The sequence below is a fragment of the Eptesicus fuscus genome, chromosome 13 (assembly GCF_027574615.1).
Source record: "Eptesicus fuscus isolate TK198812 chromosome 13, DD_ASM_mEF_20220401, whole genome shotgun sequence".
In the NCBI taxonomy this organism is placed as follows: Eukaryota; Metazoa; Chordata; class Mammalia; order Chiroptera; family Vespertilionidae; genus Eptesicus; species Eptesicus fuscus.
In genome coordinates, this window is record NC_072485.1 from 46,190,453 (window position 1) to 46,216,656 (window position 26,204).

Consider the following 26,204-nt stretch of genomic DNA (forward strand, 5'->3'; position numbering starts at 1 on the left):
AATAAAATAAATCACTAAAGCCAGTCCAGGTTTAAGGGGAGGGAAATTAGATCACATCTTTCAGTGACACATGAATATCAAAGACTTTGGAACCATCTCCAATTTACCATAATCCCTCTGACCACAATTACTTATCTACTTCCCACATATCAAAATACATTTATACCTTCCTATATTTCCTCAAAACATTATGCCATTACAGCATTAGCATTGAGTTTCTCATCATGAGATCTAGATCAGGCATGGGTGAGGTTCCTTGTGCACAACTTCTTTTGATTTGAAGACCTAGGAACTAATGTGACAAGACATATGAATATGACTCCTACACATCTATCAGGTACTATTGATACAGGCATTGAAAAACTGCAGTAAATACTTTCCATAAGGGAGGAATATGGGAGTCACCTAGCAGCACTGGCCCATGGAAATTGCAAAATCCAAATAGACACATGCTGCCATATATTTTAAAATCAGGATCTAGTTCTGGTTTTGCTAATAAGTATCTGTGGCTCTTGGCTCTGCCTTCTGAGCTTATATTTCAATCCTCTTAATCACCCTTCCTTTTATAGGGGGGAAAAATCTGGTGTGAAAAGAGGAATAGAAATAATGGATCTTAATGGTAACCTTTAGAGACATATAAAGGAAGGTGGGGTACCTAATGTACCTGCTGTTGCCAGCTGGCTCAGGGGAATGTGGGTGCTTAGATAACTCAGAACATTTCCTGGGATTATTCTGTTGGGGGGTGAGTAGAAAATAGTTCCAAGACATTTAAATAGGGGACCATCCTGTGTATACTGAAATTCAGGGAGAATCGTCTTAATATTTTTTCTACAGCTAAATAGTCACTAAGTCAAAGTAATAGTTTTCTTCCTTACTATTCCCTACTTCAATTATAATGTTCCTTTTCATAGTGACCCAAAGCTTTATTGGAAAGTACACTGACGTCATCCTACTAACCCTAACAAAGTAGGAAGCTAATTGTTCTGAACGTTTCCCATGGTCTGGGAGACCAAAAACTCTCTCCTTCACTTTCATTAATTAAGGGAGAAGGGATTCCAAAGGACACCATGACATCCTGATGCTCCTTTGGGAAGGACAGCCTGGCCTTAATGAGTCACCAGGCTCTACATGGTTTTCTGCACGAGAACCTTTTTCTCAATGGGGCAAGCAAAAACAGCCCTAAGAGATTTGTTCTGTTCTGTTAGAGCCTTCCTTTTCCTCCCACCACACACACATAGGTAACCACCCTCATCCTCACAGCATGTGTGTAACTATGGTCCTTGATCAAGGGGAGTATTCAGTGGTCTACATTGTCCAGTATGCAACCTATAGAACTAAGTGGAAAACTTCTGCCTTATAAAATTCTCCTTGGAGTTCAGCCTCAAGCATTCTGGCTCTGAAGGTGAGTGCAACTGTTTTAATTGTTATTTGTTCAATGAGAAATTTAAAATAAAAGAAACTAATCAACTTAGCTCTTGACCTCTGTGGAGACTGTGGCCTCAGCAAGGGATGCACAGCAGAATGGTTACTCTAGACACCAAAACCAGGCTGCCCAGGTGTCGCAGGGCAGTGTGGATGGTCTGCAGCAGCCAGAGCCACTGCTATGCTTGTGTGACTGAAACTCTGAAAGGAAATCGTGAAGAAACCACCAGGTACTCAGGTTGGAGGCTTGCAGTCCTATGCCTTCTAGTCCCCATGTATTGAGTGAAGGGATAGTTGAGAGTTAGAGTCCCTGCCCCAGGTGGGCAGCATGAATGGATGGCAAAGTGAAGAGCTCAAGAAAGAACCCTGGTAGCCAGTAGAGAAGAAGGGAATATCAAATTCTGCTCGGTGCTTGTCCCCTTGCTCAGACCTGTGTATGTTCAGAGCCTGACAATGAGCACTCTGTGGGACCTTGAATGTGTGGAAAGGCCAAAGGAACAATAGATGCTTAAATGTAAGAAAGGAAAGGCAGTGGAGGCAAGCTAGCTGTATTTAAATGTGTCAGAGTTTTTCTATAGAAAGGTATAATTAAGCTCCAGGAGATGACTGATTAGGTGTAATGCTAGAGCTACCAGCAATGGCAGCAAACGGTCACTAGAGTAATTTAAATGCACTTAATGAAATCAAAGAAGAGATAGAACACATTTTTAACGAACTGTAGGTACTCAAATATTAGTTCATTAAACCTTACCATTCATTTATTCAATGAACTAAGCCCCATTTTTGGAAATACTAAATGCTTTCTTATTCAGAAATAAGACATTTTTATGATACCTAGTAGTGATATTTACCATTTAAGTGTTTAGAACTTTAAGAAATAGTGTTATAGCAGAAAATTGTGTTTCTTTGAAAATCAGAACCAACAAACTGAGTAGAAAACCTCAGTTTCATTTAACATGACCCTCAAAAGCACAAAAATTGCAAGGAAGCATATATAGGAAAATACATTTAGAAATGTAATCAGATAGATTAAGCTTCATGAATATCATGCTAAGGCATTTGACATATTTTCCATTTAGCATTTCAGATATGGAAATTTCTTAGGAAACTGGGATATATTTTATTGATAATATTGACTGAAATTGTAAATCATGTAAATGGAATTATTATATGAGTACAAATATATAAATACTAGTTACTTATGCCCCCAAAGTACAATAAATCAAATGGATTGTAAGGCATTGTTAAAGATTTGTAGGTGAGTCTTTTTCTTTAGTTATTAATTAGAGGAGAAAGAAAAGAAAATGCATGCAAAAGGGATTTATAAATCTGTAGAATGTATCTGCAAGATTTTTATTTAGCTGAAGTTAATGGAAAGATAAGATATGCATAAATAGTGAAATTTTCAGGTAAATTAAGTCCCAATTAAATTATTTTATAATATTTTAAATTATCATCATTTTTATTAATTGATTTTTTTAGAGAGAGAGAGAAGGAGAGAGGATGGAGGGGGGAGAAAGAGAGAGAGAGAGAGAGAGAGAGAGAGAGAGAGAGAGAGAGAGAGAGAGAAGCATTGATGTGAGAGAAAAACATCTTTCAGTTGCCTACACTATGTGCCCCAACCAAGGATAGAGCCCTAACTGGGTAGGTGCCCTGACCAGGACTCGAACCTGCCACCTTCTGGTATATGGGATACCACTCCCAAAACAGCCACACCACACCAGCCTTACAATTATTTTCACACTTCTGTTTTCTCATTCTGATAAGCATATCTTTCTTTTCTAATTTTCACTGAATGTTTAGTATGCCCTGAAATGATTGCCTTACACTACTGTCTTCTCTTATTATTCATCAATAACCCTGCTGTTGCAGGACTGCCTCTAAACAGAGGAACTTTGCCTGTGTCACAACACAAAACATGGAGAAGCATAAAAAATAAAAAATGAATACTCACATTTCCCTCCACAGGAATAATTCAAAGAGGACATGGAGGTTGGAAACCATACCAGTGTGACGGAGCTCATCCTTTTGGGGTTAACAGAAGAATCTACACTTAGTGTCATCTTCTTTGTGATATTCCTAGGAATCTATGCTGTCACCTTAATGGGCAATGTCAGCATAATCATGTTAATCAGTAGCAGTCCTCAGCTTCATACCCCAATGTACCTTTTCCTCTGCCATTTGGCCTTTGTTGACATATGGTTATCCTCCTCAGTCACACCTGTCATGCTCATGGGCTTCCTGAGGAAAAGAATCTCTCTGTCTCTAGCTGGTTGTTTGGCTCAACTCTGTGCTATGGTCAAGTTTGGGACGACTGAGTGCTTTCTGCTGGCTGTCATGGCCTATGACCGCTATGTGGCCATCTGCTCCCCACTGCTCTACTCTACCCACATGTCCCCCAGAATCTGCATTCTCTTAGTGGGGATGTGCTACTTGGGTGGATGTGTGAATGCTTGGACATTTACTGGCTGTTTATTGAGTGTGTCTTTCTGTGGACCAAATCAGGTAGATCACTTTTTCTGTGATTTCTCCCCTTTGTTAAAAATTTCCTGCTCCGATATCTCCATCATTGAAATTATCCCTTCCATCTCTTCTGGGTCCATTATCGTGGTCACAGTGTTTGTGATATCTCTCTCTTACATCTGCATCCTCATCACCATCCTGAAGATGCGTTCTGCTGAAGGGCGCCACAAGGCCTTCTCCACCTGCACCTCCCACCTCACTGCAGTTACTCTGTACTATGGAACTATTACCTTCATTTATGTCCTGCCCAAATCCAGCTACTCAACCGACCAGAACAAAGTGGTGTCTCTGTTCTACACGGTGGTGATCCCCATGTTAAACCCTCTTATCTACAGTCTGAGGAACAGAGATGTGAAAGATGCCCTGAGAAAGACAACTGTCAGATTGTGTTCTTAGGATCTATTCTTACCATGTCAGATGAACTGTAAGGTTTGTGTTTACCTGTATCACACTTAGGACCTACTAAATGCTGCCTAACCGATTGCTTAAATTCATACTTCTTCTAACTGTTATTTTATACACTTATAAATCAGTTATTATGGCTGTAGTTATCACTGTTATGAACACCTGTAGTTGTCAAGTGCTTTTTCTTAATTTATTTAGCAAACAATAATTTGCATTTACTATGTGCCATGCCCTATTCTAAGCACATTACATATATTAATAGGTTTATTTTTCACAAAAAAAACCCATGAAGTAGTACTACTATTTCTATTTTACATGTAAATCACTTGGGGCACAGAGACATTAAGTAGATTGCTCAAAATCATGCAGCTAAGGAGGTTGTGCATCCAGTGTTTGAATCCAGAAAGTCTGGGTCCAAAACCACTATACTTTTCAATTTAGTTTTCACAGCAATCCCATGATGCTGGTATTATAAATTTTCTTCAATTTACAGGTTAGAATGCTGAGTCTTAGGGAGATCCAGTAGGTTGTCTGGGAGATTCTAGAGAAATCAGATCCTCTTGTTCCATGCACTTAACCTATACTGTGATGCCATGAACAGTCTAATGATTTCAGCTATTACTTTTCTAGAGGATTTGAGCTTTGCCAATTGGAAAATAATTTGAGTCAAAGACCAGTGACAAAAATTAATTTCCATATATGTTTAGATAAACAGATGGATAGATAGATAGATATAGATAGATCCTAATGTGTGTGTGTGTGTGTGTGTGTGTGTGTGTATACATATATATATATATGAGAGAGAGAGAGAGGCAGCTAATCAATGATTCTCTTTCATCATTGATGTTTCTATTTGTCCCTCTCCCTTCCTCTCTCTGAAATCAATAAAAAAATATTTTAAAAAAGAAGATCTGAGATGATGGTTCATTGGCTAGTCAGTTGTAGTGTATTTAGAAATTAACCTATTCAAGATATAGTTTAGGTAAAAGACCAACAGGATTTGCTGATGGATTAGTATGGGAGGTTAAAAAAAAGTTTAATAATTTGAGGAAACCTCAGAAATTTTTAGCTTTGATTATTCTAAGTGGTGTGAATGCGATGTCACTAATTAGTTAAGGAAAAGTGATATTCCGGTTAGCTATTGCTGCATAACAAGTCACTCAAAACTTATGGCTTAAAACAAAATTATTCTTTTGTATTCCATTTTTTTTGGTGAGTCATAAATTCAGGTTAGGCTTGTCTCCTCCACAATAAATTAACAGGAGTCAATTAGTGATATTGAGGTGCACTCAGAAGCCTGGCACCTTGGCAAGGATGGCTTGAAATCCTCTCCCTCTCTACGTAGTCTTAGAGTCTTTCCATAGGTCTTACCAGCAAAGTCGTTGAATTTCTCACCTGTTGGCTCACACTCCAATAGCAAGTGTCCCAAGAGGCTGAAAAAGATTGTTTCCTATGACCTAACCTGAGGAGACCCAGAGCATCATTTCCACTCTCTTATATTGGCAATAAAATAATAAATAAAATAAATCACTAAAGCCAGTCCAGATTTAATGGGAGGGAAATTAGATCACATCTTTCAGTGACAAATGCATAGCAAAGACTTTGGAACCATCTCCAATTTACCATAATCCCTCTGACCACAATTACTTATCTACTTCCCACATATCAAAATACATTTATACCTTCCTATATTTCCTCAAAACATTATGCCATTACAGCATTGGCATTGAGTTTCTCATCATGAGATCTAGATCAGGCATGGGTGAGGTTCCTTGTGCACAACTTCTTTTGATTTGCTGACCTAGGAACTAATGTGACAAGACATATGAATATGACTCCTACAATCTATCAGGTACTATTGATACAGGCATTGAAAAACTGCAGTAAATACTTCTTTCCATAAGGGAGGAATATGGGAGTCACCTAGCAGCACTGGCCCATGGAAATTGCAAAATCCAAATAGACACATGCTGCCATATATTTTTAAATCATGATCTAGTTCTGCTTCTTGCTAATAAGTTTCTGTGGCTCTTGGCTCTGCCTTCTGAGCTTATATTTCAATCCTCTTAATCACCCTTCCTTTTACAGAGGGGAAAAAAATCCCATTTTATAGCTGAACTAGAGGCACAGTGCACGAATTCATGCACCTTGAGAGGAACTGTGGACCACGAGGCTGTGGTGGGTACAGGGGCAGGTCTTGGCCCACCCTCTGCGCCCTTGCCGGGGCACTCCCTCCACGGCCCCAGTCCTCTGTCTGCCAACAGCCCCACTCCTGCCACCGCCACTCCCATGCACTGATGATGGCAGCCCCACTTGCACCCGCTGACAGTGCAGAGCGATTGGGGCTGGCGCCAGCAGCGGGTGCGAGCAGGGCCGGCACTGGCAGCAGGTGCGAGTGCCCGGCAGAACCGCAGCATGTGGGAGCAAAGGATTTTCAGTAACTACCAGACGCTCGCCCCGATGACAGCAATCTGACGCCCCCGCTCACCTGCTCAACCATCCTGCCACAGCCAATGCCTGCCATGTTCCGTGCTCTGCTGCCTGCTGCTGATGCCTGCCATGTTCCTCACATGTCCCCTGGTGGTCAGCATACGTCATAGCAACCATTTGTTCAGTTGTTTGGTTGTTGGGTTGTTCTACCGTTTGGTCTATTTGCATATTACGGTTTTATATATATATATATAGATTAGAGGCCTGGTGCATGAAATTCATGCACGGGGGTGGGGGTCCACTCAGCCCAGCCTGCACCCTCTCCAATCCTGGACCCTTCAGGGAATGTCCCACTGCCGGTTTAGGCCTAATCCTGGGGATCGGGCCTAAACTGGCAGTTGGACATCCTCTCACAATCCAGGACTGCTGGCTCCTAACTGCTCACCTGCCTGCCGGCCTGGTCGCCCCCAACTGCCCCCCCCCCCTGCTGGCCTGATCGCCCCCTAACTTCCCCCCCACTGGTCTGGTTGCCCCTTACTGCCCCCCCCCCTGCGGGCCTGGTCACCCCCAACTGCCCCCCTCCCCTGCTGGCCTCATTGCCCCTTACTGCCCCCCCACTGGCATGATTGCCCCCAACTGCCCCCTTGCTGGCCTGATCACTTCTAACTGCCCCCCTGCCAGCCTGGTTGCCCTAACTGTCCCCCCACCAGCCTGGTTGCCCCCAACTGCCCCCCTGCTGGCCTGGTCGCCTCCAACTGTACCCCCGCCAGCCTGGTCGCCCCTAACTGCCCCCACCTGCCTGCCTGGTTGCCCCTCACTGCCCCTGCTGTTGGCCTCATCGCCCCCAGCTGCCCCCCTGCTGGCCAGATCGCCTCCTACTGTCCCCCCTGCCAGCCTGGTCATCCCACGCAGCCTGCTGTTCAGTCGTTTGGTCATCCTTTACTAACCCCCCTGCTGGCCTGGTCATCCCACGCAGCCTGATGTTCAGTTGTTTGGTCGTCCCTCACTAACCCCCCTGGTTGCCCCTCACTGCCCCTGCTGTTGACCTGGTCACCCCCAACTGCCTCCCTGCTGGCCAGGTCGCTCCCAACTGCCCCCCGTGCCAGCCTGGTTGCCCCACTCAGCTTGCTGTTCAGTTGTTTGGTCGTCCCTCACTAGTGCCCCTGCCGGCCTGGTCGCCCCACGCAGCCTGCTGTTCAGTTGTTTGGTCGTCCCTCACTAACCCCCCTGCTGGCCCGGTTGCCCCATGCAGCCTGCTATTCAATCGTTTGGTTGTCCTTCACTAACCACCCTGCTAGCCTTGTTGCCCATTCAGCCTGCTGTTTGGTTGTCTGTCCAGTTGTTTTGGTTGTGACAGCCCCTGGCTTTTTATATATTAGGACTAGTGGCCTGGTGCACGAAAATTAGTGCACTGGGGGAGGGGGTCCCTCAGCCCAGTCTGCCCCCTCTCACAGTCCAGGAGCCCTCATGGGATGTCCTACTGACGACTTAGGCCAAAGTCTGGCCTCCCTCTGCAGGAGGCAAACGGCCGATAAGGTATATAGATACTTTCTGAAGGCAGCACGGACTCCTTCCTTATTTCTTTCCTCTGTGGTTGGAGAATAGAGGACTAAAAGGTGGCCGGGTCTGGGGTTTTTGTAGGCAATGGAAAGAGAGAGAGGGGTGGGAAAAGTCTAGACATGGTTCCCTTCAATTGTCCTCCCTTTCTTCGGGCCCCTCCCTCCGTTTTTTCCTTGTCATGGTGGACACTTGGGCCTCAGACCAACAGGAGCCCAGCGACAGTGGGGTTTAGCCCCCTCACTTCTCAGCTGAATGTACAGCCGCCTCACATTCCAAGTGGGGCTAAAATGCTGGGAATTCACGCCTCCCGGCCTTTCCCCTCTTGGTTTCTTCCTTGGGTCTGTTGCAAACTTCAACGAGACACCGAAGCAGCTCTGCCCTGGTAGTTCTGCACCGCCCCCACCCGGACGCCACCGGGCACTCTTCCTCGAGTTCTCCGGGTCCAAAGTCTGCGCGCGGAGAGGTCCCAGAGCCCGTTCCCCCGAGCAGGTGGGGCAGGGGGGCTGGCTTGGAGACCTGGAGGAAGATGGCAGAGTAAGAGTTGGTATGAACCAGCGCCTGCTCAGCCAGACTTCCTAAGCTCCCCACTGGGCCCAGGCCGGGCCCCTTCCCTGCGCTGGGAGGACCCCGGCTGAGGTCCCCTCCCTGCAGCCAGCGCCTTCCTCCCTGTTTCACCACCAGGGGGCGGGAGCAGCTCACTCGCTCTGGACCCTGCCAGCCCAGCAGGTGGCAGTGCAGGCAGTGCAGCCTAAGGCGCAGGTGGTCGTGAGCCTCCTCCCCCTTCCTGAAGCGTGGGATGGGGTCGCAGCAGCTTGCGACCGCCCGCGGGCGTTGTGCATGGAGACATCGCTCGCCTCTGAGCCACCGTCTGGCCTAGGACCTGTGGGGGCTGGGGTGGCCTCAGGCTCCCGCTGGCCCCACCAAAGCCAGACTCAGCTTGGCCACCCGCCCCCACCGCCTGAGGGCTGCACATGCCCCACGGGCCTTGTCGCCCTCGTGAATCGCCACAGCCCAGCCGTCCATCCCAGGAAGTGGCCTTCCCGATTGCCATGGCTCACTCCCCAGTGCAGTCAGGCCTGCCTGGCAAGCACATAGGCAGGAATTGGGCCACCAAGGGGGAGGAGGAGGGATGCGCAGGCCGGGGTGGATGCAGGGAACTTGGTGGTGTAAACACAGCCCCCCCACACTGCACCGGCCCCATGCACCACATTCCCGGGTGCCCCTGCCTGGCGCCGCACTCTCGGGCCTGGGGTGGGGGCAAGGGACCTGGATCTGTGGCCTGGAGGCGGCCCTTGTTGGCTTGGAGTTGCAGTGGTAGGTCAGGGAGGATGCGGGGTGCCATGAGACAGCCTCACGCAAGTCCCCGCTGCAAGTCCCCGCCTCTCTCTCTCCGAGAGGTCAGCAATTCAGCCCGCTCAGCTTGCTGCGCACACAGCGGCGTTCGGTCGAGCCTTTGGTCGTTTTTGATGTTGCGGACACTGGCTCTTTATATACATAGTTTTCTTGGCCTATTTCTCGCGCATTCTAAGTTGAGAGTCCAAACCTCCTCACTTTGCACTGTGCAAGCTGATATTCATCAAGAACTTTGTGAAATATTATATCCTCATGCCTTATTTATTTTATATCTTGAAGTCTGTACCTCTGGACCCAAATCTATTTTGTTGACTCCTGCAACCCTCCTCATCACTGGAAACCACCAATGAATATTCTATGTATCTATGAGTGTATTGTGGGTGGTATTTTTTTTTTTTTTGGAGGTGGGGTTGTTTTTTCCTTTGTTTTGCTTTTCGGATTCCACAAATAAGTGAAACCATGTATAATTCTCTGATTTATTTGACTTAATACCCTCAAGATTCATCGATGTTGTTGCATAATGGCAATATTTCATTTTTTATGGCTGAGTAATATTCCATTGTGTATCTTCACCACATCTTCCTTATCCATCACTAGTCTATCAATGAACACTTAAGTTGCTTCCATGTCTTAGCTATTGTAAATAATGCTACATTGAACATAGGGATTCATATATCATTTCAAAATAGTGTTTTTGTTTTCTTGAGATAAACACCCAGAAGTGGAATTGCTGAATTACATAGTAATTCTTTTTTTTTTTTTTTTAGAAATCTCTATAATGTTTTCCATAGTAGCTGCATCAATTTACAATCTCATCAACAGTGCATGAGGGTTCCCTTTTCTCCACATCCTCACCAACACTTTTTAATTCTTGACTTTTTAATGATAGCCACTCTAACAGGTGTGAGGTGATATCTCATTGAGTTTTGATTTATATTTCCCTCATGATTAGTGATATTGAGCATCTTTTCATGTGCATATTAGTCATCTATATGTTTTCTTTGTGGAAATACCTATTTAGAGCCTCTGCCCATTTCTTGTTATTGAGTTGTTTTGTTATTGAATTGTATAAGTTCTTTATACTTTTTGAATATTAACCCCTTATTGAATATATTATTTGCAAATATATTCTCCCATTCAGTAGGTTGTCTTTTCTTTTTGTGGATAATCTCCTTTGCTGTGCAGAAACTTTTTAGTTTGATATAGTCCCACTTGTTTATTTCTTCTTCGGTCACCCTTACTTTTAGTCATATCTCTCAAAAATCATTGCCAAGACCAATGTCAAGTAGCCAACTGCCTATGTTTTCTTACAGGATTTTTGTGTTTTCAGGTTTTATATTTCAACTTTTTAATTGATTTGAGTTAATTTTGTGTATGGTGTAAAATAGTGGTCTATTTTTATTCTTTCTGTGGCTGCCCAATTTTCCCAACACCATTTATTAAAGAGACTGTCCTTTCCACATTGTATATTCTTGCCTCCTTTGTCATAAATTAATTGATCATATATACATGGGTTTATTTTTTACTCTCTTTTCTGTTCCATTTATCTACGTGTCTGTTTTTATGTCAATACCATACTGTTTACTATAGCTTTGTATTATAGTTAAAAATCAGTAAGTATGATTTTGTTCTTCTTTCTCAAAATTGCTTTGGCTATTTGGGGTCTTTTGTGGTTCCATACAGTTTTATGATAGTTTGTTCTATTTCTGTGAAAAATGCCATTGGAATTTTGATAGAGATTTCATTAAATTTATAGATTTCTTTGCATGTACAGACAGTTTAACAATATTCTTCCAATCCATGCACATGGAATATCTTTCCTTTTATTTGTGTCTTCTTCAATTTTTTTCATCAGTGTCATAGTTTTTAGTGTATAGATCATTCCCTTCATTGGTTATATTTATTCCCAGGTATTGCGTTCTTTTTGTAAATGAATTGTTTTTTTAAATTTCTTTTTCTGCTAGTTCATTGTTAGCATATACAAATGCAACTCACTTTTATTTATTGATTTTGTATCTTGCAACTTTATCAAATTTGTTTATCAGTACCAACGGGTTTTTTTAGTGGAGTCTTTCAGTTTTCTTTATATAATATCATGTCATCCGCAAATAGAGAGAGCTCATCTTGTTCCTTTCTGATTTGGGTGCCTTTTATTTCTTTTTCTTGTCTACTTACTTTGGGATTTATAATTACTCTTATGGTTGTATCAATATCCACAAATCTGTATTACATCTTCCTTTACCTTTCTTATATTGGTTATTTGTACATTTTTAAAAAAACATTTTTCATTATACATTCAGTAAAAAGACAAATCTTTGGCATTGTTGGTCCTCTTCATCATTTGTTAGATTTCTGTTATATTAATTTCTTCTATTAATTTTATAATTTTTCTTCAACCCTGCATTTTATATTACTATTTTTCTACCTATTAAAATTTTATGTAAATGTTATTAATTTTAGAAATTTTTATTTTTGGTATTTCTAGTATAATTTTTCTTCAAAGAACTTATATATCTAGAACACAAGTTTTTATATGTATCATTCAGTTGTTCTTAATTTCTATATATATATTTTTTTGACCTATGGGTTAGTCTATTTCCAAATATATGGATGTTTTCTAGTTAACGTTTTGTAACTGATTTGTTACTTTATATAGAGAGAATATATTTATATAATTGAAAACTATTAAAATGGGTTGATCTTGTTTTATTCCCCAATATCTGCTCAATTTTTTAAAATACACTATATTGAAAACTAATGCATTTTCTGCAGTTGGTTGCTGTGTTCATATATGTTCTATGTATGTTCAGTGATGTTAGTCTTGTGTCTCAGATTTTGTATATCATATTACTTAAGAAAGTGTTAAAATATACTATGAAAAATTAAATTACCTTTTTCATTTGGATTAGCTAAAAGCTGAGTTTTATATTTTCCCCCAGCTATTATATTTTTTCTTAACTAAGGATTTACATGTGTCAATAACATTATGTAGAATTGCCGAATAATTGTTATAACAGCGATGAAGACCAACCAAGAACATATATTTTTTGTTAAACTCACAAAATAAGCATAGGCTCACTTAACAATTTTGCCAAATAAAAACTAGAAGATCGCCAAGGACTTCATATAGTAGTACCTCTTTTATAAAATCCAAATGTGGCCCATAATTTCTCTAAGAACCCTGTATGTGCACTTAGAGTGGATGGCCCATTTCTCAAATACCACCACAGTGGGCAGTTGTGTTCTGTTTATGATCCAGTACAGAATCCTAAACAGTGCATTTGTTCAGGATCCATGTAGAGACTGCATGGCATTTAAGATCCCAGGTGGCCAGTGTTATCCCATGTATGGTAAAGACTTAACAAAGTCCTTTGACTTTTCTAAGGAAAAATTTCATTTTGTGAACTTTCTATTTATCCTAAGTCCTGACAAAAAATGGAATGCAAGCTGTGTTACATGCAACATTGGTTATAACAAAAATGATTCTTTAGTTGTAAAGTGTATCTAGACTAAAAGGACCCTATAGGAAATATTCTGTTTTTTTTATGCTTTCTGATTGCAGTGATTCTTATAACTGGAAACAATGCTTGTAGGGACCCTGGAGTTATACCTGACAGTATTATTAGATACTAGAGGCCAGGTGCACATATTTGTGCACAGGTGGGTTCACTCCACCTGGCTGGTGATTGAGGCCAATCAGGGCAGTCTCGCCCAGTCCCTGCAGGAGGTTGGCCGGCTGGGGAGGGGCCGTGGGAGGGCTCCAGGGCATGTCTGGCCCCAGCTCACCCAGTCCCAATCAGCCAGCCCCCAGCAGCAAGCTAACCTACCTGGTCAGAGCGTCTGCCCCCTGGTGGTCAGTGCTCATCATAGTGATCGGTCGACCGCTTGGTCGGACACTTAGCATATTAGGTTTTTATATATAAAGATGTTGTTCCCAGTTATAATCATGTAACTTCTAAGCTGGATGGCTCCTCTGTCTGTGCTTTCTCTTAGGAGACAATGTGAAAACCCATAGGGATTATTTATGCTCAGCCACGAGAAATGACTGGTATAATGGCTGGCATGGTGAATATGTTCGTTATGAAGTTCTATATGTGTGTTTTGCATACTATTTAGTCATTGTCTTTCACTGGATGCTGGTCATTGTATTTGAACAATTATTGGTAGGAATAATTGAGGATTGAGTTGTTTGTTTACATATTCAGTTCACCTTATTGAGGCACCACCATCCTTGACCATCTAATATCCAAGTTCAAGGCTTGAGAAGACTCTCTAGCTCTGCAGGACTGCAAATCTGTGCAACACTTGATCATATCAGGTTTATCTTATTCTAATGATATATGTGAGGTGAATTAATCAGATATGTCCTAGGCTTTGACTTAGGCCTTTCCTGTCCCAAAAGAACACTAAATCCATGGCCTGGGAGGTCTGACTTGAATAATTCTTTCATGGAAAAAGCATTCTGGAGTATTATTAGGTATGCTTCTCTAGGTTCTCAGAGTTCCTTATTATCCTCTCACATGATATTTAAGATATATTTACCATTTTGTCATTTGTGTTAGTTGTGCTCACCATGGAATTGGTTAAAATTAGCAAGCCTGGCATTGCCTCAAATTTTATGCATATAAGTAGAAGATTAGACTTTCACAGATGTCCACATGTAAGCACATAGGTGACAGGAAGTGTTCTCAACTCCTACATCTTGGCTCAAATGCTATATTCCTACTTCCTGCCCCTCACAGGTAAGTTTTCCTTGTTATGCTCTGCTTTCTCATTCTCCATATCACCGTCCCCTTTGAATAGTCTGAATCAATAACTTATTGGTTTTATTGTCATATTACCAAAAGCCTGGGACAATCCCTGGAATATAAGAATCATTTAATATAATTTTTGAATATAAGAAGGAACAAATGAATGAATGAAATGAATAATACTCAATGAGTCTGTCACCAAAAAGGTAGATTTTTGTGACTAAAGCACTCAAAAGGGGGCAGGAAAGGTATATAAATGTGGTTGTTCCTTAAGCCTCTCCAACAGGCAGTCACAAATTCAGTTCCCTCAAGTTTCCTGAGCAATACTTCTTTGGGCCTTCCCATGAACAAGTCACTCCAAGAGTTTGTTCCACTCAGTCCCTAAGAAGTTAAGGAAACTTTCTCATTCCCATATACAGGTTAACAGGATTCAACATGACAGAATTCACAGGTCAGTCAGCAACATGAGCCAGAATCTTAGGGGTCCACAAAGCCTGCCAATCCTCAGCAGATACCCTTCCTGCAAAAAATAAAAAACATTGCTACCAGTTTTCTACTGGTTGCACTTTGTCATTTCCTCTTAGAATGCACTTAGTTGTAAGTATAATTACCACACTCATTTTAGGATAAGATTGAAAATGGACATAGTCTTAAATGTTTTGAGGTAGAAAAACCTTAACTTATGGCAGAGAACAACTTTTTAAACACACATATATAAATAACATTGTTAAAGGATTATACAGTGTGCCATACCAGCACGGCCAAGGGTGAACCTGAGGAGGGGCAGTAAAGGATTAAAGAAGACAGACAAGAGAATACAGCTGGGGCTCCGCGATCTCCCGTGCCTGGATGAGGACACAGAAAGACCCAGCCTGCAAGCCGAGGCTTTATTTTATAGTCAGAACACACAAAGCAAAACACGGGAAGTGGTCAACATGTTTACAATGTTCTTGTGCGTTTCACCTTGTTTTGGCAGCACTTGTTGCACCTCCCACAGCCCATTAGCTACCTAGGAAGGAACTAGGGAGGACTATAAGGTCAGGCTTAATTATGCTAAGAGGGCTCTGCCCTCCAAGCTGGGACTTGTTTGTGGCCCTGCCACAGGTCAGTCCGAGGCTTGACCCTATAGCCTCGCCCTACACACAGATTAGTTTTTCATGTGAGCCAATATGTGTTTCTAATAATAAATTCAATGTTATTAAAGGTAATTCAGTATGGACCTTGACTTTACAGTATGATATCAGATCAACCCTCTACCTTCACTAAAATACTCTATACTGGCTATTAACAAATGGGCAAATATATTTAGACCACAGACATTCAATTTCCTTTCATTTATTTATTTGTATTATTACATCAAATCCTATGAAATATTAAGCTTCAGTGAGAAAATATTTTTCTACCAAGCATTCTCTTTAGAGCTCCCTTAATCTCACTGTTTCTGAGGCTGTAGATGATGGGGTTCAGCATGGGGATCACCACCATATAGAACACGGACACCACTTTGTTCTGATCCGTTGAGTAGCTGGACTTGGGCATCACATAGATGAATGTGACGGTCCCAAAGTACAGACTTACTGCTGTGAGGTGGGCGGTGCAAGTGGAGAAGGCCTTGTGGCGCCCCTCATTGGAGCGCATCTTCAGGATGGTTACAAAAATGTACATGTAGGAAACAACTATGACAAGCACAGTGAACAAAATGATGGAGCCAGCTGTAAATGAGGGGACAACTACAGGGATACTGTTCTCAGAACAGGAGAGTTCAACCAGAGGAGCAAAATCACAGAAAAAATGATTGACTCGATTTGGTCCACAGAAGAATAAAAAATAGTAGCAAATAGCAAAGGAGGACGCATTGAGAAAACTACCCACGTAAGCCACTACGAGGAACTGAACACAGACTTGTGTGGACATTTTGGTTGAATAAAGCAGTGGTTTGTATATTGCCACAAAGCGGTCATATGCCATGATAGCCAGAAGGAAGCATTCGACTGCCCCAAAGACAGCAGTTGAACTAAGCTGTGTGCAGCATCCATGATAGGAGATGGAATTTCTCTCCACCAGGAAATTAACAAGCATATTGGGTGTGACAGAAGTTGAAAAGCATATGTCAGCAAAAGCCAAGTGGCTCAGAAAAAAATACATTGGATGATGGAGCTGAGAAGAGATTCTAATAAGAATGATTGTGCTGAGGTTACCAGATATGGTCACCAGGTAGATACACAGGATGATCATGAAGAGGATGACTTTAAGGATGGGGTCATCAGTTAAGCCCAGTAGAATGAAGCCTGTCACTGCCGTGTGGTTTCCATCCCACAGGGAATCCATGAGATAATGTAGCTGATATCAATGAACCTGAAATATTACATTAAAGAAGATATACATTTAATGATTTAATTAATACATATGGGAAGTAGTAAATATATTTAAGCATCAGTGCATATTTCTATGCAATTATGAATCTCTCTGGTTTTTAAAAATTATTTTAGCAGAAACCCCAGAAGTGTTTCTTCAAACAGTATCATACGTACGTATACATTTATACATATCCATATACTATAATATTTACTATATGCTTACTAAATGATAAGTGTAGGGCTAAGAATCATGTAAATGTATACATGTATACAGTTTAATTGATTGCCCATAAAATAATATTAATACTAATTGTTTTATATAAGAGTAACCTGGGTCTGAAAGAGGTTATGTAGCAAGTCATGAATTTAGAACATGAAGCTCGGGAAGTCTTCACTGCCCCATTCCTTTAGTATTATTTAACAAATGAATTTAAATAGCAAATGCAGTTAAATAATACTTAACCTGAAATCAGTACATGTGGCAATGAGTGGACAGTAGGTTGTCCTTTAAGCCGTCTAGCCGTTAGGAATAAAACAGGCACATACTTATTTATCTATTCACAATATCTGCCAGTTAAATAAAATCAGTGTTTTCAAAGGAGAAATAAAATTGTTCCTGATACTAATTCAGATAAGAATTTCAAATTAGGGTTATGAGTGAGATCATCTATTTTAAATGTACTGAATATTTTTTAATATTTACAATTCAGAATATTACTGTTTTATCAAATAAGTTGAAATATTAATGTAATCATTATGCAAAAACACGATTGATATTCAGAAGATAATTAAAATATGTAATATTAATTCCTACTTTAACAATGTTTTCTAATTAAAGTTTTGTAAAATGAAATAATATTATTATCAACCCAATATGTAGCTGAATAAAGTGTAGGCTAAGAGCTGAAAAGGGATCACCCACCTTGTGTCCAGGCTGTCCCTCATCTCCAGATTTTCTGACTTTATATCCTGAGCTTTGTCTATGGAGTTATTGCCTTGAAGCTAAAGCATTTAGAGCCATAAACAAAGTCAATCTTTCTGCAAAGACATCTACAATATCTTTACATTTTTAAATCTTAAATGTGTTTCATTTCAATAAATGTTGAGCATAGCTCAATGATAATGAATTAATTAGCATTACTGGAGAGTGCTGAGTTTGGATAGAGTTGAAAGATCATATGAGTTTCTGTCTTTGGGGTAGATAAACAGGAATCCTCATAACTTAGATTATGCCAGTTTACATATGAACTAAACAGCAGTTCAGCCAATTGCTTACTGGCTAATTGCTTAATTACATCTGCCCTGTTTCCCAACTATGACTTGTGAGTACACATATAATGTTACGGAGTAAGTGTTCTCAAATAGTCAATGAAAATCATTACAATAGCTTCATTAACAAAAGTCGAAACCTTACCTTGGGATAAGAGGCCATTCATCTTTCAATAGCAGATTAGAGTTATTGTGGTTATATAGTGATCTTTTATTTTTGTTTCCTTTGGGGATAAATCTCTGATGATTCTAGAGCTTCAAATGAGAATTCAAAAGCATTATAGTAGCATCATTATGTTCTGTAGTGGCTAATTGAGCAATACAATTCATACACCAATACTAGTATACTAGTACAACTAATCTTTCAAGATTCTGTATATTCTCAGGTGGTCAATTTATTGTTTTCCTTCTATGCAGGTACTCACACATAATTATATAACCGTTATTTAGTAATTATTAGAATATAATACAATAAATTGTCTGGATAAATATTGACTTAGATATTTTAGATTTAAGGCATACTTAGTACTCCAACAAATAAAAAAAAAAGAAAGAAAGAAAAAGAAATTAGTACTTTCCACTCCTTGGTTGCAACACTAAATCTAGGAATGTCAAGGGAGAGAATGTGCTTCATGAAATGCAGAAAACTCAGTTAAAAAAAACGCACAATTTAATTGGTAGTATGTATCATAGAAAGAATATGAAGCAAATAGCACAAATTTTATATTTCAATTTTTAAAATTTGATTTATCTGAATTAGATTTATTAGTTGAATGGATGAATTAAAGGGGGATTTGATGACAATTAATCAACAGACCTGTATTACGCATCTACTATGAGCAAACACCAGTAGTCAGTCAAAATTATAAAGATGAATAAAAAAAAGACATACTTAGTACTAAACTTCACATATAAAAAGATAACTTAGCTTTATCCATTCATATGTATTTATTGCTGAGTATTTTATATTGATATCTGTAAAATATGTCAGTACTTTGGGAAAATATGAGATGGAACTTGATATAAAATTGAATTTTAAGTAACAAAAGTTTTTAAGACATATACATTACTTATAATATCAGATGTAAGAAAATGAAAGCTTTGAAAGTTGTATAGAACATTAAAGAAAAAATATTTGGATGACTTCCAGATAAAAAATAGTCTCTCCAGAGACAGAGAAGCATTGATTAGACCATCAAACCTCAAAGGGAACATAGGGGAGGGTGGGGGTAAGAGGGAGAGATCAACCAAAGGACTTGTATGCATGCATATAAGCCTAACCAATGGGCACAGACACCAGGGGGGTGAGGGCATGAATGGGGGAGGGCAATGGGGGGATAAGGACACATATGTAATACCTTAATCAATAAAGAAAAATAAAAAAATAGTCTCTCACTGTCAATAACCTCAAATGCTGCCTCCTGAGATAGTGCCTTATGGTGTAGATCCGTGATCGGCAAACTGCGACTCGCGAGCCACATGCGGCTCTTTGGTCCCTTGAGTGTGGCTCTTCCACAAAATACCACGGCCTGGGTGAGCCTATTTTGAAGAAGTGGCGTTAGAAGAAGTTTAAGTTTAAAAAATTTGGCTCTCAAAAGAAATTTCAATCGTTGTACTGTTGATATTTGGCTCTGTTGACTAATGAGTTTGCCGACCACTAGTGTAGATGAATGGTGATGGAAAGCAGGTATCTTCAACCCTAAGATTAAATTTTACCTAATTCTCTTGTTAATCCTAATGAGCTAATATCCAAAATATATAAAGAACTCATACAACTCACCAACAAAAACAAAAAAAACAAAAACTCAATTTTAAAATGGGCAGAGGACCTGAACAGACACTTCTCCCATACAAATGGCTAACATATATGAAAAGATGCTTAACCGCACAAGCTACAAAGGAAATGCACATCAAAACCACAACGAGATACCACCTTATACCTGTGAGAATGACTCTTAGCAACAAAACAAATAATAACAAGAATTGCAGAGGTTGAGGAGAAAAAGGAACCTTATTCACTGTTGATGGGTATGTGAATTGGTATAGTCACCATGGAAAACAGTATGGAGGTTCCTCAAAAAATTAAGAATGGAGCTACCATATAACTCAGCAATCCCTCTTCTTGGTATTTACCCCCCAAATGTTAAAACATTTCTTCATAAAGATATATACACCCCTATGCTTGTTGCAGCATTATTCATGGTGGCCAAGATATGGAAATAACCTAGGTGTCCTTCAGTGGATAACTGGATAAAGAAGATGTGGTACATATATACAGTGGAATACTACTCGGCCATAAGAAAAGGTGAAATACTGCCATTTGTTATAACATGGATCTTGACAATATCATGCTAAACCAAATAAGTCAGATGGAAAAAAAATAAGAACCATATGACTTTACTCATATGTGGGAGATAAAACAAAAAGCAACAAATGAACAAACAAAAAACTCATCGACACAGATAACAGTATGGTGGTTACCAAGGGGGAAGGGAGATGAGGGGTGGTAGAAGAGAGTAAAAGGGGCCAGAATACATGGTGACAGAAGGAGACTTGACTTTGGGTGATGAACACACAATGCAATATATAGATGATGTATTACTGTACACTTATATCATCTTATTAACCAACTAGAGGCCCGGTGCACGAAATTCATGCACTGGGAGGGTGTCCCTCAGCCCAGCTTGCACCCTCTCTAATATGGGACTCCTCGGGGGATGTCCAACTGCAGGTTTAGGCCCGATCCCTGTGGAATCAGGCCTAAACCTGCAGTTGGACATCCCTCTCACAATCTGGGACCGCTGGCTTCTAACCGCTCACCCACCTGCCTGATTGCCCCCTAACTGCTCCCTTGCTGGCCTGATTGCCCCCTAACTGCTCCTCTGTGGGCCTGATTGCCCCCAAATACCCTCCCCTGTTGGCCTGATCACCCCCAAGGCTTTTATTAGTATAGATATGACCCTGCACAGAAAATTTTACTAACCCTGCTTTACAATAAGGGCTTGACGATTGAATCATTGGGACCAGACACCAAGATTTCCTTTCTTTGAATAGTGGAGGGAGTAATTATCTTGTCTTTAAGTTGCCCGGAAATTAAAATGAAATAATGACTTAGAAAAGTATAAAAGCACCATATAAAGACAACTGTCTTTTTAATGAAGTGGTAAAATGAAAAACACTTTTTATTCTCCCCTTCCTTCCTTTACAGCTTTTATTTAAACTTTGAAATTTTTAAAAATTTCACTCCAATTTTCATTTCTTTACATTCAACATTATTTTGTATTGGTTTCAGGTTTTATATTAGTTACAGAATAGTGGTTAGACAATCATATACTTTACAAAGTGTTCCCCGATATTTCTAGTATCCACCTGGCATCATACCATCATTACAACACTATTGGCTATATTCCCTATTTAAGTGACAATGGATTTACAGGTTCCTTTCAGTCTTTCTTTTGTGTTGCTTGTCCTTCCTTTTCTTTCTCACTTCTTCCCTCATTTTCTTTATATAGTATCTCAATTGGCCATCAAAGCTCAGTGAAGGCACTGGGACACGCTTCATCCATTTTACAGACCAGGAAACTGAGGCCAGTTCCAGTTGGCTGTGGAACTTGACTCAGCACACAGGAAGCCCTCAGAGCCATGCTCTCTGCCCTTCCTAAGGAGCAGCCACCCAGCAAACAGAACAAACCTTCCAGTCAGGCTTCCGAACCTCTTTCTCAAGCACCTCTTCATTGTGGATGCTCCACATTCTTTCCTCTCCCCCCATTCTTTACTGCCCCCGCTTCTCTGGAGCAGGTGGAAGGCTTCCCACTCACTGCCTAGGCATGCTCTGCTATGGGGCAGGGTGTCGCGAGCTTGCTTTTGGGTCAAGGCAGGAGCAGGAGTCACTGCCTCTGAAGTGTGAAGGCCGCCTGAGCGTGGCCCATTAGCACTGGGAGCTTCTCTGAATCACATCAGTCAGTCCAGTACCCTGCAGTGCAGCACCCCTCCACTGAGGTGGCACCACCCCTCAACCCCCGCCTCAGGGGTGAGGGTCTTTGCCCCTCTGCCAGGAGTCCTTCCATGCCCCTTGATCCCTGGCTGGGCCCACCCACACCTTGGGAGCACTGCAGAACCTCTGTCTCTGCAGATGAGGCAGATCCCTGTCCTAGGTCTCTGCAAAGCTATGAATCTGTGGCCAGAGGCCTGGTCTGGGTCTCAGCAACCACATGCCTGCAATGTTCCCAGGGACCCCAGGAGCGGCTGGGCGAGTCCCGCCTCACCTCCCAGGGGTGCCGATCTCCCCAGGGACCCCCGGGAGAGGCTGGATGGGCCCAGCCACGCCCCCCCCAGGTTGACGATCTCCCCAGGGCCCCCGTGGAGCGGCTGGGCGGGCCGGCCATGCCCCCCGTTTTGCTGATCTCCCCAGGGACCCCCTGGAGCGGCTGGGCAGCCCGGCCTCGCCTCCCCAGGGCGGCGATCTTCCCAGCGAGCCCCGGAACTAAGAGGACTGGGCGCCGCCATCTTGGTCTTCTCAATGGCTGGATAGGCCACCAGGAGTCCCGCCCCCCAGCCTCCCACCGGCCCAATCATGGGCGTAGCGGAGGTGTGGTCAATTTGCATGTTTCTCTATTATAAGGTAGGATGTCACCCCAATAAATTTAATACAATTTTTTTAAAACGTAACCTTCCTCCTTCATCTAGAAAGGAGCCATGTCATACGAATTAGCCCCCAGTAGAGTTTCTTTTGGGGACTCCTTAATTTATTTTGTCAAATACATTCCTGAAAAGAAAGAACTAGTAGCTAAATAGAGCTTTCAGGTATCTTCTGAGTTGGCTTGAAGAGTCTCACTAGTGGAGGTACTGTGGGGGGAATACTGCTGGTCACACTCAGGTCACCGGGCACCAGAAGCTTTACAACTACCAGAATCACTGATTTCAATCCTTACACTATATATACATCATGGACACCATCTCTTTCAGGTGATGAGATCTTGGGTGGCAACACGATTCTTCCAAGGAGTTCCAGATGCTTCCAGCTGTTAATTCCAAAGACTGCATTCAAAGAGCATAAAACTTATTTGAAAATACTTACACTTGTAGATGCCACAAATGGTGGGTGAAGTAAAGATAAAGCAATTATTTTTTCTGGATGCTCTGGTCTTAGTGAATGCACATTTATTCTTTACTTTGAAAATTTTCTTGAGAATGACACAATGAAATTTATAAGTCTAGAATACTATGAATATGCAACGAAACGTAGTACATTATCCATTCATCTGCAAAAGAGGTCTTCATTATACAGTGTGTATTATTTAAATCAGACTACTTTAGGACCACCAATATGTTCTATCAATTTTCTCATAGGCTCTTTAACTTCCTTGATCCTCAGACTGTAGATAAGGGGGTTCAACATTGGGATCACCACCATGTGGAACACAAACACCACTTTGTTTTGTTCAGCTGAGTAGCTTGACTTGGGCATCACAGAAATGAATGCAGTGGTCCCATAGAACAGAGTGACCACTGTGAGGTGGGAGGTGCAGGTGGAGAAGGCTTGGTGGTGCCTGTTGGTGGAGTAGATCTTTAGGATTGATAAAAGGATATCGACATAAGACAGAACAATGATAAACACAGTGGCCACAATGATGGAGCTGGAAGAGATGGCTGGAATTATTTCAGAAGTAAAGTCATGAGAATAGGAAAGCTTCCGAAGTGGTGAATAGTCACAGAAAACGTGATTGATTTTATTTGGTCCACAGAAGGATAGACTTAATAAACAGCCAGTAAATGTCCAAGCATTCACAAATCCACCTAGGTAGCACATCCCCACTAAGAGAGTACAGATTCTGGGGGACACGTGGGTGGAGCAGAGCAGTGGGGAGCAGATGGCCACATAGCGGTCATAGCCCATGACAGCCAGCAGGAAGCACTCAGCTATCTCAAATGTGACTGTAGAACAGAGTTGGGCTACACAACCAGCAACATGGATAGAGGTTTCTTCCGTGAGGAAGTCCATGAGCATCACAGGTGTGACTGATGAGGAGTAACCAATGTCTACGAAGGCCAAATGGCAGAGGAAAAGATACATTGGGGCATGAAGTTGTGGGCTGCTTCTGATTATCATGATTATGCTGACATTGCCCATTAAGGTGACAACATAGATTCCTGAAAACACAATAAATAAAATGACACAAATTGTAGTATCCTCTCTTAACCGCAGAATAATGAACTCTGTCACAGTTGTATAGTTTTCAGTCCCCATCTACTAGTATGCTGGAAATGGTGCCCACTGAAAGCAAAATAAGTGGATATTAGAACAGAAGAAAATATTATAATTGCACACTTATTTTACAGTGGTTATATAATAAAAATTACAAAAACATAGACACACTGGTGTAAATTTGGTACAAAGTACTTTCACATTCAATACCTCATATTAAACTTGATAGTGTATTTATTTGTTGATACAGGCCAGAAATAAAACAAATTGTTGTAACTTAGCAAACTTAAACAGACATGGGACTTTATTAACTAACTATGGACGCAAAACAAAATGAAAGCTTACAATTTTAAAGAAAATAGATGTGAATTACACAAATTCAGTCATTCACAAATGCCGTTATGGCATGGAAGTAAAGGATTGTGCAAGTGCCACGAGCTTTGGAGCCATATGGGCCTAGAGTCAAATTACGGCTTTGCCAGTGACTCTGTGGAATCTCAGACAATCTGCATGAACTCTTCAACCCTCCATTACTTTATTTGTTAAACATATATATATATATATATATATATATACACACATATATATACACACACACATATATATATATATATATATATATATATATATATATTCTTATTTGACGTAAGAATCCTACCAGCTATATATATATCTTATTTGACGTAAGAATCCTACCAGCTATATAGGATATAACGTCAAATAAGATAATGTAGATGACAACAGAAAGCCCAGCTCACAGAGATAAGTGAATGCTCAACAAATGATCTAGAATAACCAAACCTTAACTTCTAATGCAAAAATTTTCAAAAGCATTTCTGTATCAATATAAAAAGAAAATTATTACCTGTAGATGTTGGTACCTCAACAATAAGGACAATTGCCAATGAATTGTCAATATAGAGCAAGGTTATATTTATGAGATTTGAGGTCTTTTGGGACATAGCCCCTTGAATACATGTTTGCGAACATTCAACTGAAAACCCATCAAGATAGAGAAGAAAGAACAGCTAAACATTCTTTTCAGTGTGCAAGAAAACTTTTGATGGATTGCTAAATCTAATTATTTTTGGACTCACAAGAATAAACAATGTACCAGATAGAAATTCTTCAGGGGAAAAAATAAATGCCTATTTTTTTATACATTTCTAGATGATGCCACCTATATTTTTAACTAAATGTTTTATTTTGAGATAATTATAGATTCGAGTACAGTTGTAAGAAATAATACAAAAATCCCATATACCCTTTACTGAATTTCTCCAAATGCTAGGATCTTGCAAAACTATAGTACAATAGCATTTCAGGAATTTTTTATTGTGTTATATCTCTGTCTCCAGTAATTTTCTTTGCACTGAAGACTACACTATTTGACATTAATACAGCTACTCTTGCTATCTTTTAATTAAAGTTTATATGCTATATCTTATTTCATCTTTTAACTTTCACAAATTTATATCATTATATTAAGTTCTGTAATAATTAAGTATTTCTATTTTTGTTTTTGTTTTCAAGTTACATACAAAATGTGTCTTAAACTTGTACATTTACAAATTAAGTACTTGGTGGAGGAGTATGCAAACGAATAATAATAGTACAATTACAAATATAAAAACAACATAAAACATGGGCAAAAAAGGAATTTAAAGTTTCAAAGTGGGCATGGGTAAATATGAAACAAAAAGATCCTCACAGTGAACTACATTTGCTTGTGAATAAGTTAAAATGTCCAGAACAACTATAATAAAGGATGGCATGTAATAATAGCTTTGAAACATGAACTAGTTAATTCTATAGTTCTAGGTATGCAGTTGATCATTAAAGTACATTTTTCATGTAAACTTATATTAAAAAGAGCAGAAGGAAAAGGTCATGAGTGTTCAGTCTAGCGATGAATGTTCTACGAGCTCT

The 26,204-nt window shown here is 40.7% G+C and overlaps 2 protein-coding genes across 2 annotated transcripts; one reads left to right on the plus strand and one right to left on the minus strand.

Annotated features, from left to right (window-relative positions):
• Positions 1-3,382: 3,382 nt before the first annotated feature.
• Positions 3,383-4,341, plus strand: LOC129151082 (olfactory receptor 491-like). The gene has a single exon (XM_054724742.1). It carries the CDS (start codon positions 3,409-3,411, stop codon positions 4,339-4,341), a length of 933 nt encoding a protein of 310 aa, XP_054580717.1. The 5' UTR covers positions 3,383-3,408.
• Positions 4,342-15,824: 11,483 nt separating this feature from the next.
• On the minus strand, positions 15,825-24,317 carry LOC103294700 (uncharacterized). The gene is made up of 2 exons (XM_008151104.3): positions 23,382-24,317; positions 15,825-16,784 (listed from the first exon to the last, which is right to left on the minus strand). Exons 1-2 carry the CDS (start codon positions 24,315-24,317, stop codon positions 15,825-15,827), a joined length of 1,896 nt encoding a protein of 631 aa, XP_008149326.3.
• Positions 24,318-26,204: the final 1,887 nt, after the last annotated feature.